The following is a 20,253-nucleotide window of genomic DNA, read 5'->3' as shown; positions in this document are numbered from 1 at the left end:
GGTGTTGCAGAAGACTCTTGAGAGCCCCTCGGACAGCAAGGAGATCAAACCAGTCAATCCTAAAGGAAATCAGTCCTGAGTGTTGGAAGGACTCATGCTGAAGCTGAAGCTCCAATACTTTGACCACCTGATGCAAAGCACTGACTCATTTGAAAAGACCCTGATTCTGGGAAAGATTGAAGGCAAGAGGAGAAGGGGGTGACAGAGGATGAAATGGTTGGATGGTATCATTGACTCAAGGGATGTGAATTTGAGCAAACTCAGGGAGATAATAAAGGACAGGGAGCCTGGAGTGCAGCAGTCCATGGGGTTGGAAAGAGTTGGACATGACTGAGCAACTGAACTGAATGAAAAGTAAATAAATATCATCTATCATAGGATAACTGTGTTTTATTTAAAATTACACATGCATCTTTCAACTTAACATTTATATTCTCAAATGTTAAATTACAGATTCATTTGCTGTGACTGTAATAGCATTTTAAAGAATAAAGAATAAATAATAGCTAAAACATCAATCATTTTACAGTCTAAAAAGGTATTATTATTATAATGACTAATACTGAGAGATATAATCTTAAAACTGAAACATTGAGTTTTCTATTAAATAGGTAAATGCACTATTTAATACCCTATAGTTTAAAGTTTCATGGAGGTGCATCTTTATCTTGAAAGAACACATTTTAAAGATTATTAAGACAAAAGAGAACACTATCACTTATTCTTTAACAATCATTTTAAAAACAAGAATAAACAAATTTGGAAACTCAAAAATCAAGAATTTTTTGGTCTGTTTCTTTGTACTTATGCTATAGTCTCTTAATATGCAACCTTTTTTATTTTAAGGCCCATTCATAGGACTCCATCTGAACACAACATTGTGTGGAAGATGCTGAAAACGATTCCAGATTTAACCTCTCAACTACTTGATGAGCATCTGAAAGTACTTAGTAAGAATGTCATTTCTGAAACCTGGATAAAAGGCAGCACAGGTAAACTGAATAATCTGGAGGAAAATTTGGCAAGACAAACCGTGTATCACTATTTTGAGTTTTCCGTCAGAGTAATCTTAATTTCACTTGACATGCTAGAGTGTACTGTTTGGATGTCTATCATTTGTAAAGTTATACGTAGTGAAACAAATAACACTTCACATTTTGGTAATTAGATTTTAAAGGTCTACAGTGGTGTTTCTCCCTTTTGAACATGTATCAGAATCCCTCAGGACTCACTGAGATGTGTTGCTGTGCTTAGCACCTAAGGTTTCTGATTCAGTAGATTTAGGATGAAGCTTAATTTGCATTTCCAATAACATTCCAGGGGTTTCTGCTAGTCTGGGAACCACACTTTGAAAACCATTCATTGACACACATATTCAATAACAATCTAGCATTGATTTTCATAGTTAAGACAGTACTTATTTGTCAAATAAGTCTAAGTAGTTGACTGACCCAGATATTGAGGGAAAAAAAAAAAACAAAAAAAACTTCAGACAAATTTTAGTTAAGTTTCCCATTTTAATTTCTAGTGCCTTGACCAGGGATATGATGGATGCATTAATAGAAGCATTTTATATGTTAATATTTTGGGGTGGTGGCATATAAATAAACACACACACAGAGTCACACACACACACACCTAAACCAACAGATTTAAACATTATTCTTTTGCATTTGTTTAATACCTATTAGAAAATTATGAAAAGGCAAAAACATATGACACTGAAAGATGAGCCTCCCAGGTCAGTAGGTATCCAGTATACTATTGGGGAATAGCCGAGAAATAGATCCAGAAAAAATGAAGAGGCGGATCCAAAGCAGAAATGGCACCCACTTGTGGCTGTATCAGGTGGTGAAAGTAACTCCAGTGCTGAAAGAACAGTGTTGAATAAATCAAGGTAAACTGGATGTGGTCAAACAGAGATGGCAAGGGTGAACATCGACAGTTTAGGAATCAGTGAACTAAAATGGATGGGATTTAATTTAATTCACATGACCATCATATCTACTAGGGGAAAGCATCCCTTAGAAGGAATGGAGTAAACCTCATAGTCAACAGAAGAGTCCAAAATGCAGTACATGGGTGTAATCTCAAAAGTGACAGAATGATCTCAGTTTGATTCCAAGGTAACCATTCTATATCACAGTAATCCAAATCTATGCCCCAATGACTCGTGCGGAAGAAGTCCATAAAGACCTACAAGAACTTTTAGAACTCACACACACACACACACACAAAATGTTCTTTTCTTCATAGGGGATTAGAATGCAAAAGTAGGAAGTCAAGAGATACCTGGAATAACAGGCGAGTTTGACACCTGTTTGGCGTACAAAATGAAGCAGGGCAAAGGCTAACAATTTTGTCAAGAGAACACACTGGTCATAGCAAACACCCTCTTCCAACAACACAAGAGACAACTCTACATAGAGGCATCACCAGATGGTCAATACTGAAATCAGATTGATTATATCCTTTGCAGACAAAGATGGAGAAACTGTATGCCGCTAAGTCGCTTCAGTCGTGTCCGACTCTGCGACCCCACAGACAGCAGCCCACCAGGCTCCCCCATCCCTGGGATTCTCCAGGCAAGAACACTGGAGTGGGTTGCCATTTCCTTCTCCAATACATGAAAGTGAAAAGTGAAAGTGAAGTCGCTCAGTCGTGTCCGACTCTTAGCAACCCCATGGACTGCAGCCTACCAGGCTCCTCGTTCCATGGGATTTTCCAGGCAAGAGTACTGGAGTGGGGTGCCATTGCCTTCTCCAAGAAACTGTATAAAGTCAGCCAAAACAAGACTTGGAGCTGACTGTGACTCAGATCATGAGCTCCTTAGTGCAACTTTCAGACTTAAATTGAAGAAAGTGTGGAAAACCACTGGGCCATTCAGGTAGGACCTAAATCAAATCCCTTATGATTATACAATAGAAGTGACACATACATTTAAGTGATTAGATCTGATGGACAGAGTACCTGAACAATGGATGGAGGTTTGCAACATTGTAAAGGAGGCAGTGACCACAACCATTCAAGAGAAAAAGAAATCCAAGAAGGCAAAATGGCTGTCTGAGGAGGCCATACAAATAGCTGAGAAAAGAAGGGAAGTAAAAGGCAGAGGAAAAAGGAAAAAAAATGCCCAACTGATGCAGAGTTCTAGAGAACAGCAAGGAGAGAAAAGAAAGCCTTTCTAGATGAACTATGAAAAGAAAGAAGAAAATGATAGAATGGGAAAGACTAGAGATCTCTTCAAGAAAATTAGAGATACCAAGGGAAAACTTCATATACAGATGGGCACAATAAAGGGTAGAAATGGCAAGGACCTAACAGAAACAGATACAATTAAGAAGAGGTGGCAAAGATACACAGAATTGTAGAAAAAAGGTCTTAATGGCATGGATATCCATGATGGTGTGATCACTCACCTAGAGCCAGACACCCTGGAGTGTAAAGTCAGGTGGACCTTAGGAAGTACTACTATGAACAAAACTAGTAGAGATGATGGAATTACAGCTGAACTATTTCAAATCCTAAAAGATGATGCTGTAAAAGAAGACGTTGCTTCACTCAATATGCCAGAAAATTTGGAAATCATCAATAGCCACAGGACTGGAAAAGGTCAGTTTTCATTCCAGTCCCAAAGGAAGGCAATGCCAAAGAACCTTCAAACTACGGTACAATTGTGCTCGTTTCACACACTAGCAAAGTAATGCTCAAAATCCTTCAAGCCAGGCTTCAACAGTACATGAACCAAGAACTTCCCAACGTTCAAGATGATTTTAAAAAGGCAGAGGAATCAGAGATCAAATTGCCAACATTAAAAAAAAAATCCACATATATTTTGTGTTGAATTCTCCACAATGAATGTATATTTATGTGCTAGTGTTTGTAAGTAGCTCTTAGTTTTTTATAAAAGGTTTTAAAACTAAAATTAGAAGCAAATATTGTATTCTCCAGGTATTGTAATGACTTGTGTGAAACCGATAAAATATGAACTTTCATTACTTAACAAAGACCAACTTTAAAATGTGAAGATTTATGTTAAATAAGACTTTGCAATTCATTTCAGTAGTGCATATTTTTAAACACATCAGACATTTTATTATCTGTGTTTACACCTACATGTGCAACAACCCTTCTCTTGAGTTTTTAAGACATCTCATTCTGGCAACTCATTTGTGTTTCACTACCAAAGCAGTCAACTCATTAAATATCTGACCTTTGTAAATCTCTTTGTTCATCCAACTCTAAAACAAAACAAAACAAAACAGGTCCAGCCAGGTGTCTTTCTTTTCCCTTTTTCTTTATTCATGTGTGCACTTCCCTCCCTCTGCTGTTATTTAAAGTATTCCCCCTAGTAACCTCTCATCACCAGGCTGCTGACTTTCAATCTGCTGCTAAGGCTTTGGTTTCTTTCTTGTAATTCTGCACAGCTGTTTGCACCTTCTGGTCTCTTTTCTGATCATAGGATTTTTTATCGTTTCGTCATTTAAGGCAGCTTCCTACTCACTTAGCCTCTCATGAATTGTTTTCTTAAACAATAAAATATTAACAAGAGCAGCAATTTCTTGATTTCAAATACTGAATAATACACATACATATTTCTAGCTTAGGTGAAAATGGTACTAAAAACATGAGTACTATATGACGATCATTATATATAAAGATTATTTATACCACTATAATAAAATACTTTATATATATATAGTACATGTGGTAAACTCTATATGCTATATAGATATAGTTTACTTAATTTAATCAATCCCAAGAGTTTCCCACTGGATCTCATTTTATGGCCCGGGCAGAGGGCATTTTTAAGACTGGCAAACTAAAGTTCAGAAAGCTAAGAAAATTAGCTTAGAAGAGAATCCAATTTAATGGCTAATATGGAATTGGATTATAGATAAAAGTTTTATTAATATCTACCTTTAAATTAACATTGCAACATTGCTATGAAATTATTGATATAGGGATTTTTGTCTCTTAATACATATATGTCAATTTTGCCCTTTTCTTTACTTGAAGTCCATTAAGTCTTAATGTTACTTCTCTGCTATTTCTTTCAATTTATTCCCTTTTAGTCTTACTTTCTATGAGGTTATATCACAAAAACTCCATAGCTCCTCATTTTAAAATATTGTATTTATTTTTAATGCTGAAAAATATGTTTAGATTACTAAACCTTAAACAAATCTTAGCGTGCATAGACTTTATTTTCTGTGGTGGCTTAAATTTCTCATAGCATATAAAACCATAGTAGTTACATCTCATGAAAAATTTAATGGGCACCTTCCCCGTATATAAATTAACCATAATTTGAACAATATGCTCTTACAATAGAAGTAATAAAATATTTAACCTTACCGTAAAGACTATGGCTCTCTTAAAGGCAAACGAGGCCTTGAAGAATGTATATTGATTCTAAAGAGCACATGTGCTTTCGCTGCAACTAAGGCGTTCTCCGTGGGTCATAAAGATTCATCCATGAAAGTTACGTTAATTTTCTCAAAACCTCACAAATGTCTCTTGGATAGGGCGTGCATGTGTGCTTCGTTATGTCCGACTCTTTGAGATCCAAGGGACTATAGCCCGCCAGGTTCCTCTGTCCGTGGAATTTTCCAGGCAAGAATCCTGCAGTGGGTTGCCATTTCCTTCTCTAGGGGATCTGCCCAACCCAGGGACCGAACCTGCGTCTCTCATGTCTCCTGCGTTGGCAGGTGGATCTCTACCGCAATACTGCCTGGGAATCCTCTTGGGTGGGAGGAAGGTAGAAATGAAACTGGAACCGTGAAGTGCGGGGAAACATTGAAAAAAGTTTCTGGAGATTTAATATGGGGTTTTAAGTATTGTTGACTAATTTAAATATTGTAATTAGGTAAGTCTTTTTCATCTGTATTTCTAAAAGTTTATTAAAGCTATCCAAAATTTTTTTAAGTAATCTTTTTATTGGTAAAATTTGGTTATTTATATAGTTTTGAAATTCTAATTTACTTAAACTTGAATAATAAATTCAGCAACATAAAAATATATTTCACTGTTTCACTGAATATTGGAAAAATAAAAAAATATATGTAGATAATTTGACTTAGCATGATGATTTCTGAATTGGAAATTGAACTTAGAAATACATGATTCTCCCAAGAATACATAATGGATGCAAAAATGGGACTAAATACAAACTTCCTAAACCAGTACTTGATCCATCTATAGTATCTTTTTTTGAAAAGAAAAAATTATCATTATGTAGTAAATCATTTAAAATGGTATCTACCTAAAGACCTAAAGGTAAGACTGGAAACCATAAAACTCCTAGAAGAGAACATAAACCAAACAGTCTTTGATATTAATTGTAGCAATATTTTTTGAGTGTATTTCCTAAAGCAGAGGAAATAAAAGTAAATATAAACAAATGGAACCCAATTAAATGTAAAAGCTTTCGCACAGACGAGGAAACCATTGACAAAAAGACAACTTATTTAATGGGAAAAATTTTTTGCAAGTAATGTGATTTTTATATAAATGGAGTTAATATCCAAAATATTTAAACAACTCATACAACTCAACATCAAAAACGTAATCAACTCAATTAAAAATGAGCTGAATAGATATTTTTCAAAGAATACATACAAATGGTAAACAAGCACAGGAAAAGATGCTCAATCTCAGTGTCAGGGGAATGCAAATTAAAACCAGAGTGGAACTCTATGTTACACCTGTTACTATGCCATATGTCAGATAACACAGAGAGCCACTATGCTAGAATGGCTGTCATCGAAGACCAGAAATGACAAATGTTGGCAAGGATGTGGAGAAAAGGAAAGCTTTGTTGGCTGTTAGTAAGAATGCAAAATGGTGCAGCCACTGTGGAAAGCAGTATGGAGGCTTCTCAAAATACTAGTATAAGACCCTGCAGTCCCATTTCTGGGTATTCATCCAAAGAAACCAAAAGCACTAATTTGAACATGCACCCAGTATTCATAGCAACATTATTTACAACTGCCGAGATATGGAAGGAACACAAGTGTCCATCTACAGAAGGATGAAGAAATAAGATTGAATACTATTCAGCCATAAAAATAATATTTTGCCATTTGTAGCAACCTGGATAGACTTAGAAGTTATTATGTTGAGTGAAATAAGTCAGAGTTGGAAAGACAGTTATATGATATCACCTATATGTAATATCTAAAAATAAAACAAATAGGGGCTATAACAAAAAGGAAACAGGCTCACATATATAGAGAACAAACTGGTGGTTACCAGTGGGGATAAAATGAAGAGAGGGGCAAGATAAGGTAGGGTAGAGGATTTAGAAGTACAAATTACCTTGTAGAAAATAAATACACTGCCAGGATTTATAGTCAGTACAATACATGGCATACAACCATGCATGCTCAGTCACTTCAGTCGTGTCCGACTCTCTGCGACTCCATGGAGCATGGCCCGTCAGGCTCCTCCGTCCATGGGATTCTCCAGGCAAGAGGACTGGAGTGGGTTGCCATTTCCTTCTCCACTGATAAAGTATGAAGTGAGTGAAGTGAAGTCACTCAGTCGTGTCTGACCCCCTGCAACCCCATGGGCTGTAGCCCCCCAGGCTCCTCCATCCATGGGATTTTCCAAGCAAGAGGACTGGAGTGGTTTGCCATTTTCTTCTCTTGGAATATAACCATATTTTATAGTAAATAGAAATGGAATATAACCTTTAAAGAATGAGTCACTATGTTGTATATCTGAAACTTACATAATACTGAACATCAGCTATATCTCAATAAAAAAGAGAAAATTATATCTACCTAATATTAATAAAATATTTTCTTTTAAAATAGAGCTCCTCTTTGCCATTTCAAATACAGCTATCATCCTTTATATAAATGGAGTTAGCAGCTTCCACAATAGCTTCGTTTGACTGCTTTTTAAATAAGTATAATTTGGGTACTGATGAGATATTTTCTGACCAAAAATATTTTCCATGGATCTCAAAGTCCCTATATTACTTAAACTCCTTAGTTGGGCTTCCCTGGTGGCTCAGATGGTAAAGAATTTGCCTGTAATGCGGGAGACCTGAGTGATCCCTGAGTCAGGAAGATTCCCTGGAGGAGGAAATGGCAACCCACTACAGTATTCTTGCCTGGAGAATCCCATGGACAGAGGAGCCTGGTGGACTACAGACCATGGGGTCACAAAGAGTAAGACACAACCAAATTCCTTAGACTGCTCGAACTCTTAAGGCCTCCTTAATATCATAAATATTTTTAAAATGTAATATAAAAATCAATACATTTCAAGCAGAATTTATTTAGTTAGATTCACTGTCACTGGGCCAAGGATGAAGGAAAAGGAAAATTTCTTCCAGAGGACTGAAGACTGGCCTTCATCAGTAAGGTGAACATGTTTTGTGAATAGAATTCAGTGAAATTCCAACAATATTCACACAGAAATTGTGTTCAGCTGTGAGTAACAAAGAACTAGAGGACATTAGTTTCTAACATTTTTCAGATTTATTTGTATTTATGTTACAGGACAGTAGCTTAAAGATATGAGGTGAAGCCTCTGAGATTCTCCTCGCATTTTCCTCAGCTCAAATATCCGACACCCATTCTAGCAGGGAAACAGGGGTGATGTGCATATTTGGAAAGCAAAAATCCTCTCAATGTTTTATTAATCAGAATGATCATGTGAGCACACAAGTAAGCATCTCTGGGAAATGAAAGGTGTTTTTTCTTATACAGCCCACATGAAAGCTATTATAAAACAATGTTTCAGACTTCACTGGTGGTTCACTGGTTAAGAGTCTGCCTACCAATGCAGGGGACATGTGTCTGAACCCTGCTTCAGGAAGACCCCACATGGTACAAGACAACAAAGCTCACCTAACGCAACCGCTGAAACCCTCAGGCCGCAACCACTGAAGCCCACACGCCATAGCACTCACGTTCCACAACAAGAGAATTCACTGCAACAGAGAACCTGTGCAGTTCAGTTCAGTCATTCAGTTGTGTTTGACTCTTTGCGACCCCATGGACTGCAGCACACCAGGCCTCCCTGTCCATCACCAACTCCCGGAGTTCACCCAAACCCATGTCCATTGAATCGGTGATGCCATCCAACCATCTCATCCTCTGTCGTCCCCTTCTCCTACCACCTTCAATCTTTCCAAGCATCAGGGTCTTTTCCAATGAGTCAGCTCTTTCCATGAGGTGGCCAAAGTATTGGAGCTTCAGCTTCAACATCAGTCCTTCCCATGAATACCCAGGACTGATCTCCTTTAGGATGGACTGGTTGGATCTCCTTGCAGTCCAAGGGACTCTCAAGAGTCTTCTCCAACACCACAGTTCAAAAGCATCAATTCTGTGCCACTCAGCTTTCTTTATAGTCTAACTCTCACATCCACACATGACCACTGGAAAAACCATAGCCTTGACTAGATGGACCTTTGTTGGCAAAGTAATGTCTCTGCTTTTTAATATGCTGTCTAGGTTGGTTATAATTTTCTTCCAAGGAGTAAGTGTCTTTTAATTTCATGGCTGCAATCACCATCTGGAGTGATTCTGGAGCCCAAAAAAATAAAGTCTGCCACTGTTTCCACTGTTTCTATTTGCCATGAAGTGATGGGACCAGATGCCATGATCTTAGTTTTCTGAATGTTGAACCTGTGGGCCACAATAAAGATTCAGCAGAGCCAAAAATAAAATATAAGTATTTTTTAAAGCAATATTTCTACAGTGCCTTAGTCACATAGATTAGATGTTTAATAAGAAATGATATTGCGCTATCTGGGAAGTATTTATTTTAAACTAAGGCATCCAAAGAAACACAATGTTCGCTTTAATGAAGATTAAAGAAAAGCACTATTTTATAGTCACCATGTACAGATGGCTTAAAGCTCAACATTCAGAAAACTAAGATCACGGCATCCAGTCCTATCATTTCATGACAAATAGATGGGGAAACAGTGGAAACGGTGGCTGACTTTATTTTTCTGGGCTCCAAAATCACTGCAGATGGTGATTGCAGCCATGAAATTAAAAGATGTGTATTCCTTGGAAGAAAAGTTATGACCGACCTAGACAGCATATTAAAAAGCAGAGACATTACTTTGCTAACAAAGGTCCATCTAGTCAAGGCTATGGTTTTTCCTGTGGTCATGTACGGATGTGAGAGTTGGACTATAAGGAAAGCTGAGCGCTGAAGAATTGATGCTTTTGAACTGTGTTGTTGGAGAAGACTCTTGAGAGTCCCTTGGACTGCAAGGAGATCCAACCAGTCCACCCTAAAGGAGATTAGTCCTGAATGTTCATGGGATGGACTGATGTTGAAGCTGAAGCTCCAATACTTTGGCCACCTGATGGGAAGAGCTGTCTCATTGGAAAAGATGCTGGGAAAGACTGAGGGCAGGAGGAGAAGGGGACAACAGAGGATGAGATGGTTGGATGGCATCACCAACTCAATGGACATGGGTTTGGGTAGACTCCAGCAGTTAGTGATGGACAGGGAGGTCTGGCATGCTGCGGTTCACGGGGTTGCAAAGAGTCCAACATGACTGAGAGACTGAACTGGTGTACAGATGGTGTACAAAAGATCCCCTCCATTAAGGACTCAGTTTAGACAAAAGCAGAGAAGGCAAGCAGGTGACATGTCATACGGCATAAAAAGAAAGAAATGCAGGTATCCATTAAAATCAAGTTGTAAAGGTTTTATTTACAAGTTAATAAGCAAATGGTAAGCAAAGCACCACACTTGAATAATGTACTCCTTTGGAGCCATGTAATGTAAATAACAGAGAAAAGAAGCGACATCATCCAGTTCCCATGATGTGCTTCTCCAAAGTGACGGGCTTCAGAAAAACTAAAAGTGATCTGTATTTCGTTCAAAACCTTCACTAGCGAATGAGCCTTCCGACCTTCAGGCATCTATTTGAACTTTAGGTAGTGGGGCTGGATGACAAATTGTGGAGAGTTAGAAAATGGAATAGAAGAAAGACTGAAAAAAAAAACAAAATTTTTTCCTAGTAATGATCCATTTCTCTTTTCATAGTATATTCTTTACTCAGTTCTACGAGTCATCCATCCTGTCTACAGCAAAGATAAATGAAAATTATTAGTGATAAACTGCTACTTATATAAAACAAAAAGAATGGCATTTTTGAAGGGGACAGAAACATTTTAAAAGGTTCAAGGGCTTTTCTGGCACTTTTCTCCTCATTTTGTCTTAAACCTATTAATCTTGATACGTCACCACGATTCTTTCCTAGAAGGTATCAGTTCCATAAGGGGATTGATTACTCTAAATAGCTGTCAGCAAATAGTATTCTAAGTGTAGATATCTTTGTTATTTTTGCTATTTGTCTAAATTTTTGTGATGCCTAACTGCTATATTAAAGTCACTGTCAATGAATAAATAAAAAGAAATCTGCTCAAAGGGAAGCAATTGTAATATGTATTGCAGACACATATACATCAAAGCACCTTTGAAATAAGGTCTATAGTATATCTTGTTTGGTTTTGTTTTCTTTCAGTGATTGGAAATGATGGATTTTATATAATACTGAAAGGCCTAGCTCGACCTCAAACACAAATATATAAAAATCTGATTGAAGAACATGACTCTACAACCTCTTTCATACCTCAGAGTTTTCACAGCTTTGATTTCAGTGAAGAGTTCAGAAACCCTCTATTGGCTGGAGTTGGTCCCATGGTAAGAAATGAATATTTGCTCCTTCAATAAGCAATGATGTATCATTGTTATAAACTTTATCTCTTCCAGATATTTACATATGTCCAGTGTTACCTGAAATATTAAAGCTAATATAACTTTTAAAAATAAAAATTATACTGTCATCACAACTGGAGATGTGTTTTAAAAAAATTAATGTGGGATGCCTTCCACAACATACGGCCCACTGGCGTTTAGTGGTGCATTTGATTACTGAGACAAAGCCATTGTAACTGGATCACTAAGTGAAGAAGGAGATAAGAGGGAGGGAGTGGTTTAAGAAAGGGAACACAGAGGACAGAACATGAAGGGTCTTTTAAATAAAATTAAGAGTGTGTGCTTGTGCTATTTATCTCAAGAGCAATGATAAGGTAATCAAAGGGTTGATTCTATTACAATCAGAAAGTCTCAATTGAAGAAAACACTTTGTTTATATGCAATGTTTGAGGACTATCAACTGGCTCAAATAAAGATTAGTATCTTTCTGGATACCTGGATACCCAACATGAGGGTCAGCACTAGTTCAACTAGAATTGCAGCTCTAAAAGCCAGTTTTGGATGTAGGGTGATCAAGATGCTCAGGGGAGTAAATAGCCAAAGAAACTAATGAAAATCAAATGATTTAGCACTATGGATTGAAGTCAGGAAGACCTAGAATATTCTCAGATTCAAGAAGGATAAGCATGGATAAAGACAATAAAGACAGACATGGATAAAATATTAACTTTTTTTTTCAGTCGTTAAGTCATGTCCAACTTGTTGCAACATCATAGACTGCATCACAACAGGCCTCCCCATCCTTCACTATCTTCCAGAGTTTGCCCAAGTTCACATCCATTGAATCAGTGATGTTATCCAACCATTTCATTTTCAGCTGCCTTCTTATCCTTTTGCCTTCAGTCTTTCCCAGCATCAAGGTCTTTCCCAATGAGTCGACTCTTCACATCAGGTGGTGAAGAATATTGGAGCTTAAGCTTCAGAATCAGTTCTTCCAATGAATATTCAGGGTTTTTTTCCTTTAGGATTAACTGGTTTGATCTCCTTTGCTGTCCAAGGGACTTTCAAGAGTCTTCTCCAACACCACAATTCGAAAGAATAAATTCTTTGGCACTCAGCCTTCTTTAGGATCCAACTTTCACATCCGTTCATGACTGCTGTAAAACCATAGCTTTGATGTTATGGAACTTTGTCAGCAAAGTGATGTTTCTGCTTTTAATATGCTGTGTAGGTTTGCCATAGCTTTCCTTCCAAGAAGCATTGTGTCTTCTAATTTCATGGCTGCAGGCACCAGCTTCAATGACTTTGGAACCCAAAAGAAAAAATGAGACAAAAACATAGAAGTATAAATTGTTGTTGATCACAGATGAATGAGTAATGCTTCTGACCTTCTATCTTGATTGGAATGGAAAAGAATGAACTCACCACTCAGTGGCCACCTACTGTGTTGTTTTTCAGTCATTCAGTCATGTCCAACTATTGCGACCCCATAAACTGCAGCATGCCAGGTTTCCCTATCCTTCATTATTTCCAAGAGTTTGCTCACAGTCATGTCCGTTGAGTTGATGGTGCCATCCCAGCCATCTCATTCTCTGTCACCCCCTTCTCCCCCTGCCTTCAATCTTTCCCAGCATCAGGGTCTTTTCAAATGAGTCAGCTCTCTGCACCAGGTCCCAAAGTATTGGAGCTTCAGCTGCAGTATCAGTCCTTCCAATGACCATCCAGGGTTGATTTTCTTTAGAACTGACTTGTTTGATCTCCTTCAGTTCAGTTCAGTTCAGTTGCTCAGTCATGTCCGATTCTTTGCGACCCCATGAATTGCAGCACGCCAGGCCTCCCTGTCCATCACCAACTCCTGCATTTCACTCAGACTCATGTCCATCTAGTCAGTGATGCCATCCAGCCATCTCATCCTCTGGCGTCCCCTTCTCCTCCTGCCCCCAATCCCTCCCAGCATCAGGGTCTTTTCCAATGAGTCAACTCTTCGCATGAGGTGGCCAAAGTACTGGAGTTTCAGCTTTAGCATCATTCCTTCCAAAGAAATCCCAGGGCTGATCTCCTTCAGAATGGACTGGTTGGATCTCCTTGCAGTCCAAGGGACTCTCAAGAGTCTTCTCCAACACCACAGTTCAAAAGCATCAATTCTTTGGCGCTCAGCCTTCTTCACAGTCCAACTCTCACATCCATATATGACCACAGGAAAAACCATAGCCTTGACTAGATGGACCTTTGTTGGCAAAGTAATGTCTCTGCTTTTCAATATGCTATCTAGGTTGGTCATAACTTTCCTTCCAAGGAGTAAGCGTCTTTTAATTTCATGGCTGCAGTCACCATCTGCAGTGATTTTGGAGCCCAGAAAAATAAAGTCTGACACTGTTTCCACTGTTTCCCCATCTAGTTCCCATGAAGTGATGGGACCAGATGCCATGATCTTAGTTTTCTGAATGTTGAGCTTTAAGCCAACTTTTTCACTCTCCACTTTCACTTTCTTCAAGAGGCTTTTTAGGTCCTCTTCACTTTCTGCCATAAGGGTGGTGTCATCTGCATAGCTGAGGATATTGATATTTCTCCCGGCAATCTTGATTCCAGCTTGTGCTTCTTCCAGCCCAGCATTCGTCATGATGTACTCTGCATATAAGTTAAATAAGCAGGGTGATAATATACAGCCTTGACATACTCCTTTTCCTATTTGCTTTTCCTATTCTGTTTTTTAATATGCTGTCTAGGTTTATCATAACTTTTCTTCCAAGGAACAAGTGTGTTTTAATTTCATGGCTGCAGTCACCATCTGCAAAGACTTTGGAACCCCCCAAAATAAAATCTGTCACTGTTTCCATTTTTTCCTCATCTATTTGCCATGAAGCGATGGGACCAGATGCCATGATCTTCATTTTTTTTTTTTTTTTTAATGTTGAGTTTTAAGCCAGACTTTTCACTCTCTTCTTTAAGCCAGTTTCTTCACTCTTCTCTTTCATCTTTATCAAGAGGCTCTTTAGTTTCTCTTCACTTTCTGCTGTTAGAGTGGCATCATTTGCTTATCTGAGGTTATTGACATTTCTCCTAGCAATCTTCATTCTCAGTTCAGTTCAGTTCAGTTCAGTCGCCCAGTTGTATCTGACTCTTTGTGACCCCATGGACTGCAGCACACCAGGATTCCCTGTCCATGACCAATTCCTGGAGCTTCCTCAAACTCATGTCCATTGAGTCAGTGATGCCATCCAACCATCTCATCCTCTATCGAACCCTTCACCTCCTGCCTTTCAATCTTTCCCAGCATCAGGGTCTTTTCCAATGAGTCAGTTCTTCGCATCAGATGAACAAAGTATTGGAGTTTCAGCCTCAGCATCAATCCTTCCAATGAGTATTCAGGACTGATTTCCTTTGGGATGGACTGGTTGGATCTCCTTGCTGTTCAAGGGACTCTCAAGAGTCTTCTCCAACACCACAGTTCAAAGGCATCAATTCTTTGGCACTCAGCTTTCTTTATGGTCCAACTCTTACATCCAGACATGACTACAGGAAAAATCATAGCTTTTTCTAGATGGACCTTTGTTGGCAGAATAATATCTCTGCTTTTTAACATGGTTAGTCATAGCTTTTCTTCCAAGAAGTAAGCGTCTTTTAATTTCATGGCTGCAGTCACCATCTGCAGTGATTTTGGATTAGAATCTTGATTCTAACTTGTGATTTAGCATTTCACATGATGTACTCTACTAAGTTAAATAAGTAGAACGATAATATACAGCCCTGACATACTCCTTCCCAATTTTGAACCAGTCCATTTTTCCATGTCCAGTTCTAACTGTTGCTTCTTGACTCGCATACAGATTTCTCAGGAGACAGGTTAGGTGATCTGGTATTACCATCTCTTTAAGAATTTCATGGAGTTTCTTGTGATCCACAGTCAAAGCCTTTAGTGTAGTCAACAAAGCAGAGGTAAATGTTTTCCTGGAAATCCCCTGCTTTTTCAATGATCCATTTGATATTGTCAATTTGATTTCTGGTTCCTCTTCCTTTTCCAATACCAGCTTGTACATCTGGATGTTCTCTGTTCATGTAGTGTTGAAGCCTAACTTAAAGGCTTTTGAGCATTACCTTGCTAGTTTGTGAAATGAGCATAATTGTGTGGTAATTTGAACATTCTTTGGCATTTTTCTTCATTGGGATGTACACGAAAGCTGACCCTTTCCACTTCTGTGGTCACTGCTGAGTTTTCCAAATTTCATGGTGTATTAAGTGAAGCATTTTAACAGCATATTCTTTTAGGATTAGAAATAGCTCAGCTAGAATTCCATCACCCCCACTGGCTTTTTTAGTAGTCATGCTTCCTAAGGTCCACTAGACTTCACACTCTAAGATGTCTGGCTCTTGGTGAGTGACCACACCATCGTGGTTACCCGATCATTAAGACCTTTTTTTGTACAGTTCTTCTGTGCAGACCCAATACTTTTTCAATCTGTTTTAGAAAAAAAGAATATCACATTTTGCAGAGCAGCTATAATTAGGGCCATTTCTTTGTTAACTTTATAGTGCTGCTGCTGCTGCTGCTAAGTCGCTTCAATCGTGTCCGACTCTGTGCGACCCCATAGATGGCAGCCCACCAGGGTCCCCCGTCCCTGGGATTCTCCAGGCAAGAACACTGGAGTGGGTTGCCATTTCCTTCTCCAGTGCATGAAAGTGTAATCCACTCCAATCTTCTAGGATCTGGTTGTTTGCTTGTTGAGGACAAAACTCAAGAATTTAATGAAATAAGATGGGACTACCAACTCTGAATCCTGAATTAGGTCTTTGAGTGCAGCAGTAATAGGTGTCATTCTTCCAGGAATGTAGTAGTGTTTTTGTTTCAGCTTTGCTGATGTATAATCTGACAAGAAAATTTGTATATGTTTAAGGTATGTATCTTGATGTTTTGATATATGTATATACGTTGTGAAGTGATCAGCACAGTCAAGCTAATTAACATATTCATCATCTTATATAGTTAGATTGTTGTGTACTTGTAATGAGAACACAATATCTATCCTCCTAGCAAAGTTCAAGTATACACTATTGTGTGTGTGTGTGTGTGTGCTCAGTTGCTCAGTTATCTTTTATTGGTTGTGACTCTATTGATTGCAGCCGAAACAGCTCCTTTGACCATGGAGTTTTCCCAGCAAGAATACTGGAGTGGGTTGCCATTTCCTACTCCAGGGGATGTTCCTGACAGGAATCTAACCTGCATCTCCTGCGTCTCCTGCATTGGCAGGCAGATTCATATTGTTGATTATATTCAGTTCAGTTCAGTTCAGTTCAGTTGCTCAGTCGTGTCTGACTCTTTGTGACCCCATGAATTGCAGCACGCCAGGCCTCCCTGTCCATCACCAACTTCTGGAGTTCACACAAACTCATGTGCATCGAGTCGGTGATGCCATCCAGCCATCTCATCCTCTGTCATCCCCTTCTCCTCCTGCCCCTAATCCCTCCGAGCATCAGAGTCTTTTCCAATGAGTCAACTCTTTGCATGAGTTGGAAAAAGTACTGGAGTTTCAGCTTTAGCATCAGTCCTTCCAATGAACACCCAGGACTTTTCTCCTTTAGGATAGACTGGTTGGATCTCCTTGCAGTCCAAGGGACTGTCAAGAGTTATCTCCAACACCACAGTTCAAAAGGATCAATTCTTCGGTGCTCAGCTTTCTTCACAGTCCAATTCTCACATCCATACATAACCACTGGAAAAACCATAGCCTTGACTAGACAGACCTTTGTTGGCAAAGTAATGTCTCTGATTTTGAATATGCTATCTAGGTTTATCATAACTTTTCTTCCAAGGAGTAAGCGTCTTTTAATTTCATGGCTGCAGTCACCATCTGCAGTGATTTTGGAGCCCAGAAAAATAAAGTCTGACACTGTTTCCATTGTTTCCCCACCTATTTAGCATGAAGTGATGGGACCAGATGCCATGATCTTAGTTTTCTGAATGTTGAGCTTTAAGCCAACTTTTTCACTCTCCTCTTTCACTTTCATCAAGAGCCTTTTTAGTTCCTCTTCCCTTTCTGCCATAATGGTGGTGTCATCTGCGTATCTGAGGTTATTGATATTTGTCCTGGCAATCTTGATTCCCGCTTGTGCTTCTTCCAGCCCAGTGTTTCTCATGATGTACTCTGCATATAAATTAAATAAGCAGGGTGACAATATACAGCCTTGACGTACTCCTTTTCCTATTTGGAACCAGTCTGTTGTTCCATGTCCAGTTCTAGCTGTTGCTTCCTGACCTGCATACAGATTTCTCAAGAGGCAGGTCAGGTGTTCTGGTATTCCCATCTCTTTCAGAATTTCCCACAGTTTATTGTGATCCACACAGTCAAAGGCTTTGCATAGTCAATAAAGCAGAAATTGATGTTTTTCTGGACCTCTCTTGCTTTTTTCATGATCCAGCAGATGTTGGCAATTTGATCGCTTTTACTTAGCATAATGTCTTTCAGGTTCATTTGTATTGTCAAAATTGTCAGAATTTCCTTCCTTTTCACACTTAATAAAATCCTATTGTTTGTGTATATATCGTATTTTTGAGCTCTGTTCACCATGGATAAACACTTAGGTTGTCTCCATGTTTTAGCTATTGTGAATAATGATTCAATAAACAAGGAAATGCAGCTGTCTCTTCAATATCCTGTTTTCCTTTCTTTAGATGACAGCACAGAAATGAGGTTCCTGGATTGTATTGTAGTTCTGTTTTAATTTTTTGAGGGAAGATCCATGCATGTGTGCATGTTTAGTCACTTCAGTCATGTCTGACTCTCTGCGACCCTATGGACCACGGCCTGCCAGGCTCCTCTGTCCGTGGGATTCTCCAGGCAAGAATACTGGAGCAGGTTGCCATTTCCTTCTCCAGGGAAGCTCCATACTGTTTCTTAAATGCTCTACCAATTTACATGTCCACCAACAGTACACAAGGATTCAATTTTCACCACATTTTGCACATTTACCTATTCTTTTTGATAACAGCCATTCTAACAGATGTGAGGTGATATCTTATTATGGTTTTGATTTCATTTCCTTGATGGTTAGTGATGTTGAACACCTTTTCAAGCACTTGCTCGTTTTAATGTATTATTTTGAGAAATATCTATGTAGGTTGTTTTTGCATTTAAAGAATTGTGTTATTTGTTTCTCTGCTATTGAATTGTGTGAGTTCCTTATATATTTTGGATAGTAACCCCTTATCTGATATATGGTTGAAAAATTTTCTCCTGTTATATCGGCTGCCTTTTCATTTGTTTATATTTATTTTGCTGTAAATAAGCTTTTAAGCTTAATGTAATTCTGATGGTTGATTTTTACCTTTGTATTTTTGATATTGTGTCAAAAAAATCATTACCAAGACCAGTTTCAAGGAGCTTCTTTCCTGTGTATTTTTCTAGGAGTTTTGCAATAGCAGATCTTGTGTCTTTAATCCATTTCAAGGTAATTTTTGTAGTGTGCTGTAAGATAAGAATTCAGTTTCAGTATATGGCTATCTGATTTTCCAAGCACTATCTATTGAAGAGACTATTCTTTCCCTGTTGAATTTTCCTGAACCCTTTGTGAAATATATGTTGACTGTATATGGTGGCATTTATTTCTGAGCTCTCTTTTCTGCTCCATTGGTATGTCTCTATTTTTATGCTAATGCCATGTTGTTTTAATTACTATATCCTTGTAGTAGAGCTTAAAATTAGATCCTGTAATACCTCTACTTTTGTTCTTTTGTCTCAGTATTGCTTTGGCAATTCAGTCTTTTGTGGTCCCATACAAATTTTAGGATTTCTTTATTTCTGTGAAAAATACCGCTGGAGTTTTGATAGGGATTACATTGAATCTATATATGACTTTGTATAGTATAGACATATTCATAGTATTAATTTGCTCCAGTCCATGAACATGGGATACTTTCCCTTTGTACCTTCAATTTTCATCATAAACATTCTGCAGTTTTCATTGTACAGATATTTCAGTTCCTTGGCTATATAAATTTTTAATTATTTTATGTTTTTGATATTATTGTGAGTGGGATAGTTTATTTCTTTTTCAGGTGTTCTATTAGTATATAGAAATGCCACTGATTTGTGTATATTAATTTTATATCCTGAGGCTTTATTGAATTTTTTGATTAGTTCCAACAGCTTTTTTTGATTTTTCTGCATATAAGATAATTTCACCTACAAATAATAAAACAATTTACCGTGTCCTTAATGATTTGGATGCCTTTTATTTCTTCGTTTTAACTAATTGGTCTAAGATTTCAGTATCATGTGGAATAATAGTGATGAGAGTGATATCTTTTTCCTAATCTCAGAAACAAAGCTTTCAATCTTTCACCATTGAGTAGGATGGTAGCCATGGCTTTGTCGTAATAGCCTTTATTATGATGAGGCATGTTCCTTCTATACTCAATTTGTTGAAATGAAAGACTGGTATATTTTGTCAGATTTTTTTCTGTATAGATTGGATGATCATATGATCTTTATCTTTCATTCTGAGAATGTAGTGCATCACATTTATTGATTGCATATATTGATCTATTCTTTGCCT

The 20,253-nt window shown here is 38.1% G+C and overlaps 1 protein-coding gene across 3 annotated transcripts in view; it reads left to right on the top strand.

The window, feature by feature from the left end:
* The window catches only part of CNBD1 (cyclic nucleotide binding domain containing 1), a 506,340-nt gene that overhangs the window by 271,211 nt on the left and 214,876 nt on the right, over nt 1–20,253 (top strand). For all 3 annotated transcript variants that reach the window (XR_009490548.1, XM_025001902.2, XM_059874508.1), the window contains 2 exons: nt 847–992; nt 11,510–11,688. Coding sequence is in view for 2 of the 3 variants with exons in the window: in XM_025001902.2 (XP_024857670.2) it covers nt 847–992; nt 11,510–11,688 (325 nt within the window). In the remaining variant the exon portion in view is untranslated. The remainder of the gene's footprint in view (nt 1–846; nt 993–11,509; nt 11,689–20,253) is intronic.

The sequence above is a fragment of the Bos taurus genome, chromosome 14 (assembly GCF_002263795.3).
Source record: "Bos taurus isolate L1 Dominette 01449 registration number 42190680 breed Hereford chromosome 14, ARS-UCD2.0, whole genome shotgun sequence".
Taxonomy (NCBI): Eukaryota; Metazoa; Chordata; class Mammalia; order Artiodactyla; family Bovidae; genus Bos; species Bos taurus.
This window is presented reverse-complemented; position numbering and strand designations above follow the sequence as displayed.